General features: G+C 48.0%; 1 protein-coding gene across 1 annotated transcript in view; it reads right to left on the reverse strand.

The window, feature by feature from the left end:
* The window catches only part of VAT1L (vesicle amine transport 1 like), a 145,238-nt gene extending 124,845 nt beyond the window's left edge, over nucleotides 1-20,393 (reverse strand). The window contains exon 1 of the mRNA XM_037144776.2: nucleotides 20,077-20,393. Coding sequence (XP_037000671.2) covers nucleotides 20,077-20,306 — 230 coding nt within the window. The 5' untranslated portion in view covers nucleotides 20,307-20,393. The remainder of the gene's footprint in view (nucleotides 1-20,076) is intronic.
* Between the last annotated feature and the right edge of the window lie 431 nt (nucleotides 20,394-20,824).

Consider the following 20,824-nt stretch of genomic DNA (forward strand, 5'->3'; position numbering starts at 1 on the left):
GGGAAGGGCGGTCTCTGCACTGCTGAGGCTCAGCCTGGTGTGCCTCCTGCTCTCTGATTGCCAAGTTTTTGTTACTTGACACATCTTTACAATAGAAACTCTTTGTTTTGGGTTGTGTGTATGGTCTCTGCCTCATAAAACCGAAGGATACAAACTAAAACAAATACCATAATCAATAACCCTAATCTTACCCACTAGACTGACATTACTGACTTCATTGTGTCTTCAGACAAAACCAGTAACAGTGTTTAGAGATAAATTATTTGCCCAGAGCCACACAGACAGTGAATTCTGAAGCCATGGACTTAAACTCGGGTCCATCTAAAACTTTTCTTTTCTACCACAACAGGAAAAAATAGAGGCAGATCAAGCTATACATCTTCCTAATCATAGTTTCCAGCACTCTCTAAGACAATTCAGTTTTCACCTGGAAATTGGGGGTGGGGGGAAGTGACTCTGCCTGATGATTCAGACCACCAGAGTGGGTAATAGATAGTAAGATGTCTCTCTCAGCTAATTTTCATATGGCTCTCAAACATTTGAGGTCATTGCAAAAAAAATAGTACTGGAAAGTGCTTGACATAATGTTCTGTTAGGTAATCCTATTTTTGCAAACACTGGTATAACTGTACTAAGACTTCTATTTTTTTCTTCCCATATTGAATTATTAGTTGAGGGCTAGGGTTAAAAGGTTATTTATTACTGAGACATAGGCTCCTGAGGAATGAAGGCAGAGGTTTGAGGAAGGACCCTGAGCCACTCAGATCACAGGATAAAGGATGTGATAGAAGATGCAGGGAAATTTGGGGTTTGCATAGCGTAGTGCAGTTTACTGGGTGCTTTTAAACACATCTCATTAAACATTATAACAGTCCTAGAAAGACAAGAAGTGCAGCTATTGTTATTCCCATTAACTAGATGTGAACTTTCACACTCAGGTAAGAAAGCTGACTTGTAGGAGTCAACACAATTAGTATCTGGCAGAACTGGGGCTAGAATTAAGGCCTTTAAACTCCTTGCTCATTATATATCTCATGACATCATAACATCTCAGATGCCAGTAAACCAAATGTTAATGACATCAATATTTTCAAGATCCAGGGGCATCTTGAAGAGAAGAGGAAGTGGAGAAAGTAGACCAAAGCGGGGTGTCTGGGCCTCAGTTCCCACACAGCCATCCTGAGCTGTGGGGCCCGGGCCGGGTCTCTGAAGCCCTCTCAGCTCTCCTGCTCTGCTCACTTGATGATCTTCCTCCTGTGGGCTGTGCTTCAAATATTATCCAAGCCAACGCTTAGGTAGAGAGGAGCGATGCTTGGTGGTCTTCGTATAGACACTAACTTGGGATACTTATACTCTATCTAGATGCTAAAGGAAGGCAAGCTAGCTTGGCCTCTGTGTTTTCTGTTACCTGTTCAGTGATGGACACTGCCAAGTCTCAGGGTGGTGCCTGTCTTCCTTTCGTGTTCTGCTGGAGCCTGACTCTAGTGGAGTCGGTCTGCCAGTGTCAGCTGGAGTTGTTGTCTCCCTGGATGATGGTGCTACACGTTAGGTGTAAGGTATGAACCATTTTAATCTCTATTTTCTGCACGAGGAAGGTGAGGCCTAGAGAAGGTCCAGTACCTTGTGCAAGTAGGTACAGAACTGGCATACAAGCCCTTTTCATATGACCGCAAAGTCTGAATTTCTCATTGCTAAGCTGTCATTCTATTATCCATAGTAGGCTGCTGTGTATTCTCCCCAAGTTGTGATTTGGAATCTGTCCATTTCTTTTGGATCAGCTAGTCATATTAAAGAAAACACAAATGATTTCTTAAAATATACCATGAAGTAGATGGCAGAAGAATCAGCCCAGCTAGAGTTTATTCATTTTTCAGTTCGAGAGAAAACTGACCCACGTAGACATGGACACGGTCCTCGTCTTTTACTATCCAGCGGAATGGAGGGCGGGGGTTGTTCGTGTGAAAGGATTTTAGATGCTGTCGTCCGGTTCCCTTCTCGGGCCGCAGGTGTCTGCAGCAGTACAATCCAAGCACTGTCAGACCATCGCAAAGGAACCGCGTGAGGGAAGTCCCCCCTACACACAGCCCCCCTCTGTGCAGATGCCACCAGGAGAGCCCCACCACAGAATTTAATCGCACACTCAACAGAAATCCCAAGTCTTGCCCCATCATTGGTTCAATGAAGGGATCGACGGCCAAAAAATAACCTTTAGAAATTCACTGTTTTATTTACTAAAAGAACATTGTTAAACATATTGTTTGTTATGATACATTTTTGCTTTCTTCATGTAGGCAGAGGCAGTCTTCAAATCTCAGCACAAGGATTATTCATACAAGTACTGCAGGCCCAGTACAGTGTATAAAGTGAGTGTATAGATGCACTGCGTGGGCTATTGAAAAGCTCTGGGACAAATTTGTGGCACTGCTCTCCCAGAATTTCAGGCCTTTAGTCATTCATTTTCTGTTATCTCAACAGTCGACTTCCTCTTAACCTTCTAAATGCTTTGGAGTTTCCATTTTTAAAAATCTTCAACTCTCACAGTGGTTCTCAGATTTGAGTGTGCACCGCACTCCCGGGAGGACTCGTTACAACACAGGTTTCTGGGCCCCGTCCCCGGGTTCCCGACTCACTGGGTCTGCGGTGAGGTCCGAGATTTGGCATTTCTAACGAGGTTCCAGGCAGTACTGCTGCTGGTGGCCTGGGGGCCACACTTAGAGTCACTGCGGTGATATTTCCTTTTATGTTAAGCTATTAAAAAGTCCATTTTGGAATGAGGCCAGGTAAAAAAACTAATAGGCAATTATTAAATAGATAAGAAAATGAAAAGATCTCTCATGTCCTCTAGGGCAGCTGAATTTTTTGATGATATTTCCCCTTGTTAAATGTGCTCTTATTAGATTAAGTTCATCATTCCAATTTGCCTGGCTCTTTCTTGAATCCTCATCCTTGGCTCTTCCTCCTGGATTTGTATATTCTTTGAAATGTGGTTATCAGGCCATTGAGGTCTATGTCAAAACTGCTCTTGAAAGTATTGGGTGGGCTGTCACGATCCTGGCTACTGAGGATGTTTGTGAAGACCATTAAGATGTCATGGAGGGGATTTAAAACAGGGCCAGCTAACAGGTTGTGAACGTCTTCACATCACGAGCCCCTATGATTCTTTGAGCCATTCCAAGATACTCGGAATGCATGTGTAATGAGCACTCGGTGAGACCGTGAGGCCTCACTCTTTGGGGGTGATAGCAGTCCGTTCCCCTCCCCCACAGCAGTGATTACGGACCACGTGGGGTGCAGATGAAGCCTCTACTACAGTCAGCTTTCTGGATGTGTTTGTTTTATTCTTATTCTTTCCTGCGCGTGCACATCCTGACCCCAACTCTGAGCGGCTCCCTAGCCCAGACACACACTTCCATGTGCCATTAGGACTGAGAAAAGCTGCTCTGGTAGCCCAGGGTCAGCTGTGCCTATGGAGAAGAATGTCCCAGGAGACATGAACCATTTCTCACGTAGGGCTTCGTGACTGTGTGAGGGCCCTGGGAGCTAGCAGATATCTAGAGACCCCCTTCTAATTTCTCCAAGATGGGGTACGGGGGAAAAAGGAATTATTCGTGGTTAGTAATTGTGATAGATAACATTTACGGAGTGCTTACTTTGTATCAAGCATCATGTTAAGTGCTTTCTGAGCGTGATACCATTTAATTTTTATAACAACCATAACAATGCTAAGAGATAAAAGACATTGCCCACATTTATAGAGAATAGAACCGAGGCACAGAGGTTCACAAAGCCAAGGTGTAGGGGCTTTGCTCTTGACTACTGCACTGTCCTCTCCTTTTGAGAGACCATCACTCAGTTTTCCCAGTTACGAAGAGGGGACTTCTCAGCCCATCTGTCACATTGAACACTTGCTGTACACTGAACATAGATTAGGCACCGGATATGCGAAGTTAACAGGGAGTCCAAACTGTTGCAGGGAAATGGAATCATAGAAGCCAATGACCAGGCTGTGCTGTGTGGTTGCACAGAAGTGCAGGCAGAGAGCTCAGCTCACACAGCCGCCAGAAGGTGCACCGACACGAGGAAACCCATGTATTCAAAACGCTGAGCCCCCCAAAGGCGTTCCCGAGAACCGCACTGCTGGGCCTCTGCAAGGACTGGGGCTGAATTTAATTCTCAGCTTCAGCTTTCGGGCTCCTCCTCCAGCCGGTTGCTTGACCAACTTGATTGTTAATTTTCACATCTCCAAAATTTAACAGCAGCACACTCACCCCATGGGGTGTTGGTGTGGATTGCATGGAACAGTGTGAGTAAAACAGAGTGCCTCACACATAGGAAATGCTCAGCAAGTGTGAGCCGTTATCATTGTCACCACCCCCACCTCCATCATCACCATCATCATCACACAAAGAAGGTGTCAGGTTCCCTGGGAGGCAGACTCTGAGATGGAGATTTGCATACAGAAGGTCTAATAGGCAGGCCCCAGGGAGCCCCACCTGTGTGGATGGATGTGAGGGAATCTGGGCTGGGTAGAGCCGAAGTTGAACACTGATGTAGTAGTAAAATGAACTCCGTTCATCCACAGAAAATTTCAGTTTCAGAACCAGGATGGCCCCTCATGTTGTCATGAATCAAGGCAAGGGGACTGGACCGTTGTCCCATTGCATCGGCTAGTCATCCGATGAGAGCTGCCCGGGGCAGGGGGGGCATGTAAAACCTTGGGCAAGAAAGGCAGTTTGTGCAAGTCCTCAGGAAGGGTGCAGCCACCAGCCTTCAGAGCCACTGCTCCCAGGAGCTGGGAGATGAGTGCCTGGGTCCCAGTTCTCAGGGTGTGCCCAGCGTCCACTACCAGAAGGATGGCGTGATCTCCCCTTCGGGGTCGGGTTCCCTTGCGTTCCCAGAGCAGCTGTCACTGATGGTGAGGATGTATGGCCCTCCTCGGCACAGTAGTCCCTGCGTGCGGAGAAGAGGTCTAGGGGATCTTATCACTCATGCTGGGAAGCGGAAATGAGAATGAGATCTTTAGATCTGGACCTGAATCAGTGACAGGAAGGGAAATAGGGAATTGAAGGAATCAAATAAGAATGGATGGAGACTAAAAAAAAAAGATAGAGAAAGGTAAAGGCAGATGAGCAGTCAAAATGCTTGCCAGAGCAGATCTTGAGTGTGGTCACCACAAAGCAGAGATGGCAGATGTGACAGGGCGGAGGTGGCAGCTAACACTATGGTGGTAATCAGCTTGCAATTGATAAATGTATGAGATCAACACACTGTACTCTTTACATTTACAGGATGTCATTCATATGTCATAAGTCACTCATATCCCAATACCGGAGGGAAAGGCCTTTCACAGGGTTTTATAAACAATTTTCAGTTATTAAAAAAATACATGCAAGGTCAGTAAATTGCTTGGGAAAATCCATGAACAGTGCTGGCTCAGGGCTTTCTGCGTGTCTGTGGAAAGTCGGAGATCACAGAATGCTGGAGAAGGCCTGGCCATTGGGAGAACACTGCCCAGTTCCAAAGGGGAAATTTGGAATTCCCTCTGCTTGGTGAACACGCCCCAGCACCCAGGGCAAACCGGTAATAGGAGCAAGAGGCCCAACGTGAGGCTTTGCTCTGAGCAGAAGCAGCACTGGTAGGTGCACCCTTACTCTTTCTCCCCTCGTCTTGCAGCTGCTGTGCTCCACAGAGCACTGAACGCCGAACCCAAGTTGGGGGGAGAGAAGCAGGTGTCAGAGTTGTTCTGTTTCGCCAGAACTGAAGTTTTCCCTTTCATTTGTTCATCCCAGTCGAAACTTGAAAACGTCTAAGACACTACTACATTGATCTCAAAAGACCTTGTTCCCACTTCTCCCCCACCCCCCTTTTTGGGGCTTGTTTAAGCACACGTTTTGTTATCCCAACACTGTGAGAATAGACTGATACAAGTCTGCTACAAAGAGGAAAGTATTCATTGTCTAAAGTAAGGACATCTTTTATGCAAATCTCAAATGGCATCTTTCACTTGAGCACAGCCAGAATTGCCCTGGATGGAGCACAGGGGAGAGAGGTCATCTGCGCTCCATCAGAGGGAGGGAAGAGTGCATTACAGACACTCCGCTCTTCTCCCCATGGCTGGCCCGCGGGACCCGACACTGGCCCCCTGGTGTCTGGCTGCATAAGACCCGGCGTCACACCCTCTCTAAACACTGTTTTTAAATAAACAGACCCCCGCTGCTCTGTGAGACACGTGAGTGAAGTTCTCTGACACGTCCGATGTTTTTTGTAACCTGCATTTTCAGTTATTAAAGAAATACGTGCAGGGTTGGTAAACTGCTCGGGAAAGCCCATGAAGAATGCTAGCTCCGAATACTTAGGAAGTGAACAGTGCCCGCGCTGCCCACGCGGATCCCTCTGTCCGTGGGGTCTGGGCTGATGGGGAGGGTGCTGCAGCTTGGGTTCCAGTTGTACAAGTGTCTTTTATTCCCTCTGAGAGAGAAAATATATGCAGATCATATGTCTAAATTAGTACCCAAAACACATTTCAGTAGTATTTCAAACACAGAACAAAATGGCCAAGAAAGCAGACTGAGAATCTAAACATCAGGAGCCAGTTTTCAACAGAAACTGAAGACCCTGGTACAAATCAGTCCAAAACAGATTCTCCTTGATGCCAACACTAAGCCCTTGATTTGTGGACCCAGAGTCATTTATTTATTCTCAGCCTCTCCTGGAGGCACAGCAGGTATTTACTCCTAAGAAGGTTCCAGAAAAGCTTAAAGCCTCTGTGCTCCAGGTTAGAGGTTGACCAAGTCATGGACTTCAGATCAGCGCCTGGCTGCGGTTGGATAGGTAGAACGAATGCAGCAGCCCCTGTGGTCTGGGGCTTGGCGTGGCACTCATGCCACAACGGTGGCAACAACAACCCTGGCTCCCAGGAGTTCAGAGGTAAATAAATGACCACAGAGTATGACAGACTCCCCACCGGGAGGTGGTACAAAGGATGCAGGCAGCACAGAGGGGACAGCTACCCCCCTCACTTTGCAGGAACCAGGGAGGCTTCCCAGGAAGCAGTCACTCAGGAGTGGGTGTGTCCTCGGGTTCTCCAGCCTCACCAGCCCCACCCCCCTCCGTGGGAGGGGAGGCCGGGTCAGACCATGCAAAGTGGTTCCTGCTAGACTTCTCCCTGCAGACCCTGAGGGGCAGAGTCCCCACAGAGAAACCATCCATTTTTGCTGTAACACGACAGTTGTCTCCTACTTTATTGCTGCTGATTTGTTTTTTAAAAAAGCATTTAGTAAACCAGTTGTTTCAACAGGGAAAGTGGGGTGAGGACTAGGCAGCATTGTCCAACAGGGCGTTCTTCAGGGATGGACACGCGTGTGCTTCCAGCACGGCGCCCGCAGGCCATATGCGGTCACACAGCGCCTGCCATGCGGCTAGTGCCCTGCAGGCACTGACGTTCTCCTTTTAGCTAATATTTAAATTTAATTAGCCTTTTTGGTGATAGATTTATTTCACTTTCAATGGCTTTTTAAAGAAATTCTTTTTACCACAGCATATTAATTATAGTCATACAATTAAAATATTTGCTGCCAATATTTTCTAAAGCATTTCCCATTAATAATTGTGATGAAAAAAATTTCCTAATTCTGTAGTTACAATTTTATGACAGTCACTGACTAGTTCTAATCTTTTAGCACATTAAGGAGGAAACCTGATTCATCTAATGGAGTTAGTCTTGTAACTTCACAAACGCTACGCCGTCTGAGGAGCGGCCGTGGCACAGTCACTGCCGTCCTGTCTCCCCCATACGCCCTGGGCAACTCCAAAGGCAGAGGGTGTTTTAAAAACTCACTCCTCAGTGTTCCCTGCTTAGCACGTTCTGGTCTCGCAGACAGTGGTTTCCCACCGAAGGCGTAAGCAGAAAAATACGTGGGAGTGGTTCCAGCTGTTCCCCTCTCTCCTCTTGTTCAAGGGAATTATCTCTCCACCGCGTGCTGGGCTGGCAGCCTGGTGTGTGCATTGGCTGAGATAAGGGGGAGAAGTGAGATCAAAGACCTGCTTGATGGACGCGCTTGGGAAGAGCAAAGATTCACCCGGAACAATAAAGGAATAAAGTGAGCAGAGATACATGCAAAAGACAAGGGGAGGCAGGGCCGGGGTTGGGAGTCTGGGCGTCTGAAGAGCACAAGGAAAAAGTTGGAGGTAACAGCAGGCACCGGGGAGATGTCACCGGAAAGAGTACTTTTGCGAAGTTCTTCTCTACACATGAATGGATCTTGCTTTTGTGTTCCCTAAAGGACCCCAGAGCACCTGACAGTGCTTTTCAGTTACGTTGGAAGTTGGGCTTCTATTCAAGAGCGAACAGGCCCAGCTCCATCAAGGACACAAAAGAGGGAAAACAAAGAATAGGAAAAGAAAAAAATGATAAAAGAGCAAAAGGAGGAAGCCAGCTGAAGATAGAGATGGTTGAGTCTGCCAGGGGATGCGGGGATGAAGCTGCCTTTGCTCTTTTCGTCCCGTGAAGCAGCGGTCCTAGAGGCATGGGCCATGTCCCCTGTCGTCAGAGAAGGTGCTCAGGGATCTGAAGGCCAATCCGCCTGAAAGCACTATTTCAGGAAAGGTGGGCACACTGCGGGCTGCGTTACATACCCCTGCTTCCGGTTCTGGCTGCCAAACGTTGAGTCAGAGTTTATTACAAGGTCCTCGATCCGAAAAATCTTAGCAAGTTTAGTCAGGAGGATAAAGGGAAACCAATCACAGAGTCACTCAGATGAATCACAGGAAAGGTAGGTTTAATAGCATCTCATTAGCTGATTGAACTAGATGTAGCACAGATAAATGAAGAGCAGTTCCTCCTAATCTTAGACAAGGGATCTTATTTTTTTAAGTGGTCTGTAACTTGATGGATAAAGTATTTAAAGAAGCAGTGTGGCCGTGTTTGGAGGAAGCGGAGGGGGCGTGCAGAGTGGTGCCTGGGAGCCTTGTCAGAGTTCACCGCAGAGCTCAGACCAGCTCGGCCAGGGGGGGCCCAGGACATATGAGGGGGGCCAAAAAGAACTGGAATTTACTTATGAAGAATTGTATATTTATTCTTACATGATTAAACTTCAATCACCTTCAGAGTACTCTCCATTTGATGCAATACATCTATTGAGACTTTTTTTTCACTGCTCAAACAGTTCTTGAACTCATTGATTTTTATGCCTTCAGGTACTTCTGTCACTTTTGTTTCACCTCTTCCACATTGATACAATGTTTCCTTTTGAAGACTTTTTTTCATCCAGGGAAACAAACAAGAAAGTCACCCAGAGTGAGATCAAATGAATAGGGAGGGTGCAGCACAGGGGTCCCTGATTTTTGGTCAAAAACTGCTGAACACTCAGCCTGGGCAGGTGTGCTGGTAAATTTCCCATCATGAAATGAGCAAACACAGTGAAAAAGTCTTCAAAAAAATTCACTGAGGCTGAACGAAGCCTCTCGCAACAATGCCAGCTGGTACACAGACACAGATGTGTTCCTAGAACATTCACCTTTGGGGGAAGCCTGTACTGCATGGAGCCCACTCTCCAGAAGATAATTCTATTTTCTGGGGTCCCCTCTTGTATATCCTTTTGCACAAAGAGCAGATAAGCCTTCTGGGGAAAAGGACAAGCAAAAAAACTCGTCCTAAGGGAAATGTGAGTTGGAGAGAAGCCTGGATGAAGAGGCTTATGGCAGTACCAGAGGAAGGCTTGATTGTGAACTCGGTGTTTGCCGCTGCTCAGGTTACTCTTCAGCTCTGGGAGCTTGGGTCTAGCTAGGATGGAGCAGTGAAAGGTGGGTGTACAGGGAGTACAGATGTGGACTCTGGAGAGAGACAAACCCTGGCTCACATCACAGCTCTTTTGTCCTTATTAGTTGTGTGAAATTTAGCAAAGTTCCCTCATCTCTTTGCTCCCATTTTCTCAGCTATAACATGTTTGGCATCATAGAAATTCCCCCTAAAACACTTAACCCAGTACCTGTAGCACAAAGAAAATATTCAATAAAGGTCATTATGATAATAATGATAAGTAATTAATGCCAAGAGTGTCATTAACTCCAAGTAGCAGGTTATTAAATATAGGTATACATTGACTTGTAACCTGTGTTGGATGGAAAGGGGGCCGCAGCCCAAGCAGAGGGCCAGACTGCACCTGGAGCGGACAGGAAACAGCAGAGGCGTTCACGGCGTCAGCATGTGGTAGGAGGAGCAGAACAGGGCAACAGGCGAGGGCCAGAATCAGTGGGGAAACGGAGAACTGTTCCTGAGCACCCATCAACAGCCCCTAGGAAACCCTTGCAACTGTTGGGAGGCATTGAAGGGTGGGACTTGGGGTCCTGAGACCCACAAAGAAAGGTAGGGACAGAGTCATGGACATACTGTTTGTTCCAAAGTTGTTTCTTCCCCGATACTTTGAAATAATTATTTGTTTGCAAGTTTTACTGAGAGATCATGGACATCGTAGTAGTTGAAAGTGCACAAAACCATATGCAGGTATTGCAAAGTGATCACCACAGTCAGATTTCAGTGAAACCTGGTTTCACGTGCAGGCTGGTGGGCCCTGGGGTCCCCAGGGGTCCAGTCACACAGGAAACCCGGAGAAGTTCTCCTGGAATAACAGTCCCCAGAAAAGCAGCACAGCGCACTCTCTCCAAGAGCCCTGACCCCCAGCACCCAATGGGGCTGCTGTTGATAAGGAGGAAAAGACAGAGCACCTTGAGGAGTCAGAACCCCTCACTTCCCAGCCGAGGGAAGGTAGTTATTAGAGATGAACTTGGAGCTTCAAGAGAACAGACTGTTAAGGAGAGGTCAGTCTCTCTGAAAACACAGCTCCTTTGGTGTTCTTGTAAATTTCCCCTAAAAGACCTGTATGCCAGAAATATTGAGGCCTCTTATCAGAGAAAGCCAAGATGACAGAGGGGAGCAAGAAGCCACACTGGCTTAGAATGGCCATTGTTTGTATTAAGAAAGCCGTATTTGCCCTGCCCGGTGTGGCTCAGTGGGCTGGGCATCATCCTGCAAACTGAAAGGTCACAGGTTGGTTCCTGGTCAGGGCACCTGCCAGGGCTGCGGGCCAGGTCTCCAGCTGGGGGCTCTCGAGAGACAGCTGATTAATGTTTCTCTTGCTCTCTTTCACCTCCCTCCTCCCTCTCTAAACATAAATAAATAGTCTTTTTAAAAAAGAAAGAAATCTGTATTTACAGGTGAAATGGTAACATGCAGAAAAGGACACCTAATGTTATGGGAAATGTCAATAATACATTCATTCATCCTCAGAAAATGTATGGGCTGCCTACCGTTAACCAAGCACCAGGCTTGGCATCCATCAGTTAAATGTTAATGGAGAAAGTTGCTGACATTTCCAAGAATGGAGGAAGGTAAAGGGGCCATAAGTCGGGCCGAATGGAGACCTGACTGAGGTGGGGGGTGGACACACAATACACTGTACGTAGAATGGTGAACCTGAAGCCTTTGCAGTTCTGTTAGGTAGTGTGACCTAAATAAACTCAATATGATGTGGGGAGTGAAGGGGGAAGAGACCTGCCACAGCTTTCAGGACGGGAGAGGGAGCATTTTTCTGTAGTGTGAAGGACTGTTTACACCTTCCCAGTGTGCTATAACCACCCCCTGCAACTGGGAAAAAACATTGGGCTTCAAAGTTGAAAATACTACGTATATTATTTAATATGATTCAATAACTTTGTGCTGAAATATGTACGGTCCCAGGACAGATGGTGGAGCGGCCTTCTCCAGCCCCTCTCTGGTTCTTCGCTTTTTCCAATGAAGAAGAGACTCTCTTAGCCCCATGGCGGCTACCATGTTGATCATCCACTGTGTTTCTCCCTGTTGTCTTCTGGTAACTGTCCTCCATTCCTTTTGGAATATCTACCCCCACCCAAACACACACAGACATGCACACACACTTCATGTGTTCCTGGCGGGACTGTCAATCACGATGCCCCATTCTTCTAGGTCAGGGTAGGTGGGCATGAGACACACAAGTGGCCAATCTCTCTCTCTCTTGAGCCAGAGAGAGTGGGAGATATTCAGGGGGCTGGTATGTGATTCACAAAGGGCCAATCAGATTCCTTCCTTGATATAGGAAAATTGAGAGAAAAAGGTTCTGTATTCACTGGGTCCTGCTAAACCTGCACCAGGCAGCTGGACCCGAAGGCCACCATCTTTTCTAGTCCCAAGAAGGAAGTTCATTGCGGTAGGGACACCTGAAGCTAACTCACTAGGAGAGAGATGATAAAAGACGGAAGGGAAAGGAAGCGGAGAGCCAAGGAGTCCAGAGACAAATCCATCACGGTGGTCAGCACGGCCACAATAAAGAAAAAAGTGAGGGCAGAAGGCATCGGTCTTCCTTTTGAAGATCTCTCAGCTTGGCCAGTTTCTGGCATACAGTAGGAGCATGATACATTTGTGCTTCGTTTCCTCTCGTTTTCTCAGGAACTCACTTGAATCTTCTTGTTTATGTCACTGTATAGTGGCACATCTGATCTGGGCCACATCTGATCTTAGGGTCTTCTGCCTCTCGGGGGAAATACATAGGGACTCCATTCAGAAAACTTTATGAACTGTAGAGCAACTTTCTAGCGTCCTATTTCTTTGTACCTCCTCTCCACCATTAACGAATAGTGAACATATACTACGTGACAAAGGAGTTCATTCATGCAACAAATACTAAATGTGCCAACATCATTGCTAAGTACTCAGACGCATTTCATTTTATTAGCACACAAAACATTTTCCCATAGCTGTTGTTATACCTGTTATCACAGATGATGAGATAAGCGAAGTTTCAAAAGACTACATCCTTTGCCTAGGATTACCCAAGTTGCTAAAATGATCAGATCCAAGATTTGAATCCAGGTCTATTCCACTTCCAACATTAACTACTTTATAACAAGAAAGCACACCGCCTTCCAACCAGTTTGGCTGTTTGGTCAGTTCTTGTCCAAGACACTTACTGTAGTCATTCCTCTCACAGAAGAGAAGTATCCTGCATTAGGCTCTGGGGACTACATCCATGTAGAGAAGCCAGGAGTAAGAGGACCCACAGTTTTACTTGCCAAGGGGGTCTGTGGCTCCAGAACGATGCTGGCGATGAGGCTTGGCTAAGGGGTCAGAGGTCACTCACAGAAGGAGATTGGGGTCAGCTCACTGCATGCTCTCCTGAAGAAAATGTCACACACAAACATGAATCGGCCCCTTTCGCTGGAGCATCTAGTTTGTCTCCTGGGCCTTCAGACATTAAAATTACTCATTATAATGCCATGGCACCAACCGATTTTCTGTGGGAGATCACACACACAGGAATCAAACTAATTTGAGATTACATGCCTGCTGCCCTTTCCTATGAAGAGTTTCTTCTTGCTTCTAATTAAACTTTTTCTTCTATGATAAATACCAAGATGCCAAAAAGAGATCCCTATTAAAAATTAGAAGAGCCAGGAGCTTGGAATCATGGGCTGCTATTTCCCCAGGCCTGGGCCAGCCCTGTTGTCGGTGTTGAATGTCAGTGATGTGCCAAAGGGTCGTAGATTGCAGTTCCTTTAAGTGAGAGTAAACCAAACCCCAGAGGCTGGGCTGTCTGTGCACACCTGGCTGCCAGAGAGATCTCTGCCACCACTTACGGGTCGCTGGTATGAAGGCAGCAGTACGTCACCTCAATTCCATTCCCAGCCCTGCGAATATGATTCAAAAACCAGCACCCTGTGTAGTCTGGTGAGAGGACAAGGAACAAATGGATGGCACCAAGTCCTCATTGTCTTTTATAGCCCGAGTGACGTAGGAAGGAAAATAACCTTTACTGAGCACCCACTGTGTGCAATGAACAGTCAGGGCTTTCATGGACTCTCAGCTAGTCTCCATAACAAGACCAACAAGTGGGCATTATTACTAAGGTAACGTGGGGTGAGTAGAAAGTGCTGTTTGCTTGTGGCCCCACAGGCACGAGGCAGAGCCAGGGGCTGCACTCGGGTCTGTTGAAGCTTCTCACTACCTACACTTCATCTCTGAGTCCCAGTGTCCTCTCTTAGGAAGTGAGGGTAGCAGCCTCATGAATCTGTGGGGCTCAGGTGAAACGTAGGTGAGAATATTAGGCTTTGTTCCTGCAGAGACGCTGCGCGTGGAGGGCAGGGTGAGCCCGATCATCAGTCATCATTGACGATGAGTAACGCCCACCAGGAGCCACCTGCCTGTGGTCTCTGAAGAGTGCCTGCACAGTTAAGAACAGGCTGCTGTTTCCGAGAACCTACTCTGCTCAGATCTTCTATACTTCCCTTTTCTATGGACTAGAAGAATCACTGATTCTGGGCTTCCTTTTTTCTTGGAATTGCGGGGAGACAAGAAGTCCATTCCATTACTGGTTGAAGAGGAGGCATTGTCACCACCATCCCCAGCCCTCACCGGTGAGGACAGAGTTATGGGAGTATGCAAACTTCAGTGCATAAGAAGGAACCCTGAGGTAGCATCTCCATCTTCCCATCACCAAATGGGGCTCAGTGTGACTCAGGACAGTCATCCTTTCCTGTCAGATCCCAACATCTTCATCCAAAACAGAGTGGTTCGGAACACTTTCTTCCAATCTCTGTGCCAAAGCAGCTCCTGGCTTGAGTATTGAACACACTCCAAGCAATTTCTCAGTTTTACAAACATCTGTGCTACTTAACCTCATATGCTTCATTTGCTTATTTAATAAACACAGGGAAGATCATATCCTATTTCCTTGGATTGACCTTATTGGTGACAGTCTAATGCTGCATTATTTGGGGACTTCCTGCATTCAGGTTGCCAGAGTAGCGACAGCTCATCTGAGGCAAAGGAGGCAGAGAGAGGAACTCGAATGCTTTGAGTGGATCCAAGGAGTGGTGACTGGGTTTCATTAGCACCGGTATCTGGGTCAACAGCCGTAGCAATCTGATCCTAGGTGGATCCCCAAAACATCCCACACCTCAGAAATGGAGGAGGGAAAGTGGATGTGGTACAGAAACACGGTGTCTTTTTTTGGAGGGGGGAAGATGCTGTGCACAGTTTTGAGTCTTATTAGTTGGCCCTTCTCATCAGCCATATGCACTGACAGCTCTCTCTATCCCCGATTCCATCTCTGTGTCTCTCCGCCTGTCTGTGTTCTCTTGGTCTCTCACTGTCTCTCTGTTCTCTCCCTCTCTCTCTCTATTGTGCCTTTGTCACTGTGTCTCTCTGATTTTCCAACTGCCAAATGTACACAGTTCAGGAGCAAGGCAGAACTTGGATTTTTACAATGCCCTTCCGCTTAGCAGTTTGTGATCCTGACATGTCTCTGATGGGCAGTTTCCCCATCTTTAAAAGGGAGGTAGTAATACCAGTCTTGTTGAGTTGCTAATAGAATAAACTGAAATGAAGGAAGAGTATGTATTAGGCCACTCAGTTCCTGCCTCATAACAAGGGTTTAATAAACGTTAGTCCCCTCCCACATCGCCAATGTACTCTGCCCTCATGATATATAGAATCCCATCAGTCTGTCGGCTTTCCTCTAGTGTGGCCTGCCCTCAGCCCATTTTCAGATCAGCCCATGGAGCCATGACTGGCTGGAACCATTTTTCATCCAATTGGTCTCATTCCAGCAGTTTCATGAGGCCTCTTGCTATAAATCAGTCTGAGAAAATAAACGTCCCCAGTCCATTAGTGCCTTTCCACCCCATGCCAACTGGGGCCACAAACCAGCCAAGGCTTGTTAATGGCCACTTGAATCCATTCCCACAGCCCAACCTGGAGACCCTCGGCCTCACGTTCTGCCAGCTCCTGCCCAGGAGAAGCCCTATGGTAACAAGACTCCTGACAGCAAAGGCACTGACCTGATCCATATCAGTCAGGGGACCACACACCTGGTTTACCTAGGGCAATTCCAGTTTGCTCCTGTAGTCCTAGACTAATTCCTTCAGCGCCCCTTTGGAAAGAGTTCCAGTTTGAATGCTAAACCGTAGAGAGTATCTATGGAAACCAAAAATAACCATTTAATAACAGCTATCATTTATTGACCACTTGCTATGTGCCAGGCATTGTCAGAAAGGCCTTTATGCACTATATCTCATTTGAGCCCCGTTACAACACTACAAAGAAAGGGGCTGTTATTACCTCCATTTCACAGGACACTGAAGTTTAGAGGGTAAGCCACATGTCCAAGGTTAACTAGTATAGAAGGCACACTGTGCCTCACCCTGTCCCTTTCACTAGGCAGTGCACCCACCCACCAGCTCCCGGGAGTATGGGCTCCTCGCTCGGAGCAGTCCCCTCTCCTGCTTCCCCACTTCCAAGGGGAACTGCCCTCAGTCAAACAGAAGCCAAGTCTGTTGTAGGTTCCCTGCCCCCACTCAGGAAGTAACCCACGTCCCAAAACTAACTGAAGAAAGTGGGAAGGAGGGGCAGTGTAGAGCTACAATAGATTCCCCCCACTGCTTCTAGGTCAGATGGACTCTGAGGTACAACTCATGCTCCAGAATTCCTGATGGGATCCAGTGAAACCACATCCTTACTTAGCCTCTCTCCCTGTCCCCATCCCGCTTCTCTTGCTCCCATTATCCTAGAAGCACCCTCAATCAGCCACTTAAAAAAGCATCCCTGTCTCAGGCTCTGTTACCAGGGACCAGACCTAAGACATCCAGTTAGCAAGTGGCAGAGCTGTGACTCATGTCTAGGAAGGTCTTACTCTTAATCACTAAGAAGCCGTGACATGATATTGCCTGATTATAACATGATTAAAATGATGGCCTCCAAGTTGTCTAGCTACCAAGAACCATGTCATGTAGGCACAGTTCATGACAACAGTCACAGCAATAGCTACTATTTATTTAGTGCTAACTGTGAGCCAGTCTCTTTTTTGCATCCAGTCCTCTCAACACCATGAAGTTCATCTTCCTATTCCTATTTTGCAGCCAAGGCATGGAAAGCTTAGAGGAGGTATGAGACAGGTCCACTGAAGCTGCATAGATAGAAAGGGGTGGTGCCTGGGCTTCCAGCTCCACCTGTCCCCAAAGGCCGTGCGCCTCTTCAGCGTGGCTGCCCACATCACCTGCCGCGTAAACTCTTCAGAGAATGGTTGGTGGAAGGGGTTCCGCATCAAAGGTGATGCTCTTGTAACAATTTAGACAGAAAACTTTCCTCTCCCTCTTATCCCACACTCCCTGAGTTGGTTCTTTTTGTGCTGTATTTGACCATCACGGCTCCATTTTAGAGGATAAGCTGTATTACTCTGGAAACAGCCATAGAGTGTTCCCTTAAGCCAGACATAAAAAAGATCAAAGGAGCCGTATTCACTGAAAAAGGGAAAGCAAGCACACATGCCAAAGGTCCGGAAGGGTAACTAGCATTTCTTGTGGCTTTACCATGGAGAGAGACATAGAATAAAAGGAAAACAACAGAGTTTTAAGGAGAGACAGACCAGGATTCAAGTCCTGGCTCTTCTACCTGTGTGATGACGTTGGCAACTTACTCAGCATCTCTAAACCCCAACTTGCTCTACCACAATACCGATTTCATTAGCCCATAAATGAGAGGGTGTAAATGAGATACAGTATGTATTTCCCCTGCCTCTTCTCTTCCATTTCCATAAAATTTGTAGAGAAACCAATCTGGACCTTCATTCCAGGTCTGAATACTAGTTCAGATGGACTATGCTTTATTCCCAAGCAAAAAAGCATATCCTATTTGATGATAAAAAGGTTTCCATTAAAAATAGAAAGCAGATAAAAGGCGGACCTTGGTCCAGGAGGCCGTCCACTGATTCATAAAAATACAGATTGAGTCACGCTAGCTCTCAAGGCTAAACTTACAACCCATGGGCATCTCTGGCCAGCCTATCCCAGCCCCCGGGAGAAGGAGGAGGAGCCCGGCAGGCAATCTTTGCACACCTATTCTGATCCCCCCTCGCAAAACCAATTAACTCTGCTTCCAGCATAGTGAAATGAAAATCAATCTGGGACTTTTGCAACACTGTGTTCCAAATGCTCCCCTAGGCCTGGCTGACTTCCTGAACAACTGCGTGAGGGGTTCACAGTGATTCCTGTGTGTGTGCGTGTGTGTGCACACAGCTCCAGTGAAGAACAGGATCGTGTGTCTGGCTTTGAAAAATCAATCTCCTCACCTTCATCTTGACATTTATTATTACAAATGCTTCGGCTCCTATCAGCATTTATGCCCTTAGCATAAGGCTAGAGAATTCAGACCTATCGGCACTGCAGGTGATGCTCTTTTTTTTGAAAAAGTAGCTTCAACATTTTCGATCCCTGCATACATACTCAGCCAGAGCCCTAGAGCCCTCAATTTGGATGGAGAGTGAACAATTTTGTATATATGTATACACACGTACATAAAATATTTTTGGTTGGTGGTTAAGGAAGGTGAATTATCAGTTCCTGGTTTTAATTGCACTAGACAGACATTCTTCCATCAGCAAGTGAAGAAAAGTAATGACACAACAATCCCCCTCCGAGCACCTTTCCTCAATCCGTCCATTCTGCAGTAACTTATTTAGGGCGTACTGTGCTGTGCACTGGGGATTTACCTGTGGAAAGGGCAGACGAGAACTCTGCCTTCAAGGATCCATCAGCTTGGTTCAGCAAGAGTTAACAAAACAAATATATAGGAGCCCCAGTTTGCAAAAGCCTCTTCCCTTGCCCTGAATTCTCCAGGGAGAGGCTGGAGAGTCCTGTTGAGAATCAAGCATGACCAGCTACATATGTGCAGACCAAGAGGTGACCGTGCCCGCTTCTCTCACTAGCTGCCATCCAGTCTGACAAGTGAAAAACCTGCCCCTGCTCTCAGAGTAGCAAGGCAGGTGAATCCCCTTTGCATTTTTCTCACCTCTAGATACAGTCCCAGGTTCTGGGTTTGGGGCTCTAACCTGGGAACCACTGAGCTGGCTGCTGTGTTAAATAAAGAGCAGTGTCTGTTGTGGGATTGAAAACGTATAGGTGGGAAGGGATAGGCCCATCTGACTGTGCTAACAGCAAGTTTCCCTGAGGAGCTTTCCAGGCTGCTGCCTGGAGAACTGAGTGTCGGGTCCAGTGAACGCTCCTGCCTGACCTCAGGGAAATGATCCTGCAGTGAGAGCAGTCAGCATGGCGGGTGGGGGTGGATCCCAGCTGGGTTTGGGTCTCAGGAAGTTCCCCCAGGAGGAGGGAGAACAGAAAGGCACTCAGACTGGTGAGCGCCATCCGAGACAGGAGCAGGAGTTCAGAGAAGACTGATCAGGTTTGGTTTCTCCCCCGTCCTCAGAGAAACAGAAGATGCAGTGGGAAAGAGGAAGGGTTGGGCTTCGGCCTTGACCCCACCCCCACCAAGCTTAGAAGCTTGGTACCTGACTCCCTGCTTCCCATTCCAGGCTACAAGGAGGGAGATGTGCAGGAGCAGGGAGGAAGGACACTGTATTCCCCAGCTCCGCATCCTGTCCCCAGCCCCATCAGGGCATAGAGGTGACAAGGATGATCAAATCCTGGCCATGGCACTTCGTGGCGGCACGGCGATCTTGGACAAATCTCTCTCTCTCTCTCTCTCTCTCTCTCTCTCTCTCTCTCTCTCTCTCTCTCAGCCCAGGTCCCCGTAACGGGGGATGCTGAGGGTAGCTAAGGCACCGGATCCCAGGAAGTATTAAATAAGATCGCTCACACAAAAAAAAACAACTCTAAAAACGATGGCTGGTACACAGTAAGCGGACGGTTATTATTATTTTTTTAACCATGTTACCATTAACCCTCCTATCCTGGCAGCTGCTCGCTCCCCCAGCGCAATCTTCCAGACTCTGAGTGCTGAGCGCCACCATCCACCCGTCGCGTCCCCTTCCGAGAGCTCAGTCTCCACGGGTCACTCCTAGACCCGGCTTGGGGAGGGTAAATGTCACCTCTCAGCATGCTCCCCAGCATCAACGGCGACTGGCCGCGGGGAGGTGAGACCCAGGTCAGGGCTCGGAGCTGGACGCCGGGGAGGCGGTACCGCCGTCGCGGTCCCCACCGAGGCTCTGCCACTTCCACCCCACGAGCGCCTAGCGCGCAAAGAGAGAGAAAGCAAGAAAGGCGCGGATACTGGACCAGGCTTTGACGCGGATCTTGAGCTCCCCATCCTGCGGCTCGGGCATGGCCTTCCTGGTGACCCGCAGCTTGTTGAGCCCCCCGAAGCCTGCCAGCACCACCGCCCGCATCTCCTGGGCGTCCCTGAGTCGGTGCGAGCCGCCGCCGCCGCCCTCCGCCGGCTCCTTGCCTGCCTCCTTCTCGATCATTTGCTCAGTCTCTTCCGCCTTCTCCACGCCTTCCTTGGCCATGGCGCTCGAGGGCGCGGGACGCACGGGCTGCAGCGGCTGCGGCGCGGGGGGCTCGGAGCTCCTCTTCCGCGGGTTCCTCCTGTTGAATGTGGGATGCTCAGCTGTGCAATGGCTGCAGCCTCTGCGAGCGGCGCCTCGGTCCACAGCCTCCGCCGTAATCCTCCCAAGAGCCGCGCCCGAGCCCGCTCCCCTCCTCTCTTCCCTTCCAAAAGAAGCCTCAACTCCGGTTTCCGAACCAGTCTCCAATCAGGATCATGATCGCAGCCCCAGAGCCAAATTTGCCCAAGATTCTTGAATAAAACACAAAGAAAGGCCGCCGTGTCCTCCGCTCTGGGCGCAGTATTTGGTTATATACGGCGCAGGCTCGGGGCCTTGAAATGGACAGAGATGAATGTCTGGGCCTGGAGGTTGTCTCTCCGCAACGTACTCGCCTTCTCACCCACCAATCTGCTGGAGTGGACAGGATAGACGGGAAATCGGGCTGTTTCCCAAACCGCGGTTCCTGGCTGGAAGGACAG

This window comes from Artibeus jamaicensis, unplaced genomic scaffold (assembly GCF_021234435.1).
Source record: "Artibeus jamaicensis isolate MK-2021 breed Jamaican fruit bat unplaced genomic scaffold, CSHL_Jam_final contig_464, whole genome shotgun sequence".
Classification (NCBI taxonomy): domain Eukaryota; kingdom Metazoa; phylum Chordata; class Mammalia; order Chiroptera; family Phyllostomidae; genus Artibeus; species Artibeus jamaicensis.